Source organism: Tripterygium wilfordii, chromosome 1 (assembly GCF_013401445.1).
Source record: "Tripterygium wilfordii isolate XIE 37 chromosome 1, ASM1340144v1, whole genome shotgun sequence".
NCBI lineage: Eukaryota > Viridiplantae > Streptophyta > Magnoliopsida > Celastrales > Celastraceae > Tripterygium > Tripterygium wilfordii.
In genome coordinates, this window is record NC_052232.1 from 4,342,233 (window position 1) to 4,346,031 (window position 3,799).

General features: G+C 37.7%; 1 protein-coding gene across 1 annotated transcript; it reads left to right on the forward strand.

Moving 5' to 3' along the window:
- Positions 1 to 705: 705 nt before the first annotated feature.
- LOC120002760 (zinc finger MYM-type protein 1-like) lies at positions 706 to 1,659 on the forward strand. Its single transcript, XM_038851567.1, has 2 exons — positions 706 to 850; positions 942 to 1,659. Exons 1-2 carry the CDS (start codon positions 726 to 728, stop codon positions 1,618 to 1,620), a joined length of 804 nt encoding a protein of 267 aa, XP_038707495.1. The 5' UTR covers positions 706 to 725; the 3' UTR covers positions 1,621 to 1,659.
- The last annotated feature ends 2,140 nt before the right edge of the window (positions 1,660 to 3,799 follow it).

Here is a 3,799-nt window from a genome sequence, read left to right on the forward strand (position 1 = left end):
ATCAACGAGATGAGATTAGACGTAAATATCTAAATGCAGGGCCTTTTCAACCAAATCTTTCTGAGTATCCTGGGACAGAAGTTGGGGACCAGCATCGCCGATTTCAGTATGCTTGGTACAAACAATTTCCATGGTTGGAGTATTCTCATTCTAAGGATAAAGCATATTGTTTTCCGTGTTTCATTATTGAGACTAAAAGTAGTTCTGCTTTAGGTAATGAAGGGTTCAACAATTGGAAGAGAGTTAACAACGGAGAGAAATGTGTATTTCTTGTTCATGTTGGAAGTGTATCTTCATCACATAACAATTGTGTGAGATGTGTCCAGGATTTGATGAAACCAACCCAACATATTGACAAGGTAATGAATGCACAATCAAAGGAGGATGTCATGAAGAATAGGTTGCGCTTGAAGACAACAATTCAGAGTATTCGTTGGCTTGCATTTCAGGGATGTGCGTTTAGAGGCCATGATGAATCCCCTCATTCATTAAATCGAGGGAATTTTATTGAAATGGTAAAGATGATGGCTACTTTAAATGAGGATATTGCAAAGGTGGTATTGGAGAATGCCCCTCAAAATGCAACATATACAAGTCCAAAAATACAAAAGGAAATCTTGCACCTTCTTGCTAACAAAGTGAGAATGGTGATTCGTGAGGAAATTGGGGATGCAAGTTATTGTATTCTTGTTGATGAAGCACAAGATGCTGCTAAAAGAGAGCAAATGGCAATTGTGTTAAGATTTGTCAATCGCGCGGGCATTCTAATTGAGCGCTTTTTTGATATTGTTGGTGTTAGTGATACTGCAGCAATTACTCTGAAAAATGAAATCTCCGTTATTCTTACAAGGTACAATCTCTTGTCACTTTGAGCTCTACAATCTTCAACTATTAATGTTTGAATTATAGCATTACTTTGAGCTTTCTAATATTCTTACAAGGTACAATCTCCAAGTTCAAATGATGCGTGGTCAAGGGTATGATGGTGCTAGCAATATGCGGGGTGCTTGGAATGGACTTCAAGCGTTGTTTCTCAAAGATTGTCCATATGCATATTATGTTCATTGTTTTGCCCATCGACTGCAACTAGCATTAGTGGCAGCAGCTAAGGAGATGCCTTGCATTTGGCAATTCTTTTCACATTTGACTTCCGTTGTTAATCTTGTGGGTTCTTCTCCTAAACGCATTAGTGAGTTACAATCTACTCAACGGGATGAGATCACTCTCATGTTGGCTACTAGAGAAAGACAGTCTGGTAGAGGAGCTAATCAAATGAGTGCACTTCATCGAGCTGGAGCCACTCGTTGGAGCTCTCACTATGACTCTGTTAGGAGCTTGATAAAAATGTATGGTGCATCATGTAAAGTTCTTGAACATCTCAGTAACGATGGGGCAATTGGATCTATACGTGGGGAAGCTAGTGGTGTTTGTGCTGCAATTATGACCTTTGAGTTCATATTTCTCTTGCATTTGATTGATAAAATCATGGGAATCACAGATTTACTTTGCCAAGCTCTACAACGTAAATCCTTGGATATCTTGAATGCTTTGAGATTAGTTTCAACAACGAAAGCTCTCCTTTCCAGATTTAGACAAGATGAGTGGGATACATTTTTTTAGAAAGTGAAGTTATTTTGTACCAAACATGACATTGATATTCCTGATATGGGTGGTCGTTATAGAGTGTGTCGTTCATGTCAACGACAAGATCCTATTACAATCGAACACCATTATCACTTTGATGTCTTCAATGAGGTAATTGATTTTCAGTTGATGGAGTTAAATAGTAGATTCAACGAGAAATCAGTGGAACTTCTTACTCTAAGCTCTGCTTTGGATCCGAGTGATTCCTTCAAAGCATTTAAAATTGACGACATATGCAATTTTGCAAGCAAATTTTATACTCAAGATTTCAGTTCACAAGAAATCCATGCTTTGAGATGTGAGTTGGAGCATTATCAGTATGATGTAATACTTGATCCTGAGTTTCAAAGAGTTTCTACACTTTCTGAATTTTGTCACAACTTAGTTACGTCAAGAAAGTCACATAACTATTATCTGACTGAGAGATTGATTCGTCTAGTATTAACTCTTCCTGTTTCGACGACGACTACAGAACAGGCATTTTCAGCCATGAAGCATGTTAAGACAGCTCTCCGTAACAAAATGGATGACGAATTTCTTGCAGATTGCATGGTTCTTTACATTGAACGAGAACTTGCTGAGAAAGTCAATTTAGATTCTGTAATAGATGATTTTTATTCCTTGAAGTCTCGTCGGGCACAACTTCAATAGATATTATCTCATATTGTGTAAGGTATTTTGTTTTATCAACTTTAATTATGTATTTATGCTAATGTTTTACGGTTATTTTATGCGTTAAATAGGTGTAATGTCATAAATAACTCTAAAAAAAATTCCAGGGGCGCTCCCCCCGGACCCCCATCAACTTCTAGTAGCCCCCCCAACTCCAATTCCTGGTTCCGCCCTTGATTGAGATGGAGATTTGATAGAGGAGGATTCAAGTGAGAGTTGTGACAATGAAAATGGGTTAAGCATTGAAGTGGGTCTAAAAATAGGTAAAGAGGTATGCACTAATGGGGGGCATTGGATTAATCATGCGGTCAAAATTGACATCCCGTAAATTAATGAAAATGCAGGATCCCGCGTAAGAGTACTGGTGTATATATGTATTTATATATAAAGACAGTGGTTTGCTTAGAAGTCCCACCAACTTTTCTTCTGAAGACATTGATACATGATGGTGCGCCTAGTTTGTCAAGTTCACAAGTTGTTGTTGGGCCAAGAAATTTGCTTCTTATGTTTGTATTGGTGTCCATGTTTGTATTGGCGTTAAGGTCGTGAGCTGTACTAGTTCATTGGACAAGTGCCGTCTTGGTTTCTTTTGTTCAACCAAGATCAGGGAGTCCTTTCCCTTTCAAAAAAAAACAGACAGTGAACATATATATATATATATATATATATAGGAATTCTCGTATGTGGACCAAAAAGTGTAGACAAAGTTTGTGGACCAAAATCCAATGGTTGTAATAAACCACAACATAAGTGGGGGCCACACATTTATTATGGGACCCACCACATCTATGGTTGAAAAACAAGTCTACAAACTTGGTCCACACTTTTGGTCCACATAGGAGAATTTCTATATATATATATATATATATATATATATATGTATGTATGTATGTATATTATATGTGTATACATAATGTATGATGTTATTGGTCAGGCTCCGGACTGGGCTTCAGTTTGGGCCAACCCAAAGTTAGTTCGAGTGTCGGGCTTTGAGCCAAGCCCTGCCCCAGAAATGGAGCCCAGACTCTCTTGAGGCATAGGGTCGGGCTACCTAGACCTAATGTAATTTTAGACTCAGGTCGGATCAAGGCCCGCGGGTCAAATGGTGACCCCTAATTGGGTTTCTCTTTGGTGGGTTTGTTTCTCTCTTAATTTGATATGAGAAGAACAATAAATATAATATGACATGTTTAATATAAAAGCTTACAAGGGGTAAGCCATAAAGGTAAAATGTTTTCTTTAATTCTTTTATAATTAATTTTTCATTGGAACCTGTGATCAAATAACCGCACGGCTTACGATTTAACCACGGGTTTAAATGATCAAATGTGGTCATTTGCTTATTCGGTTCAACATGAGAATTGACCTATTATTGTTAAGAAATGTTAGTTGAACCACTCTGATCAACGAGCTGAGCCGGCTCTGATAATAGTGAAATTTAGACTCTATTGGTGTCGTATCTCAAATAAACTTATAATGTACT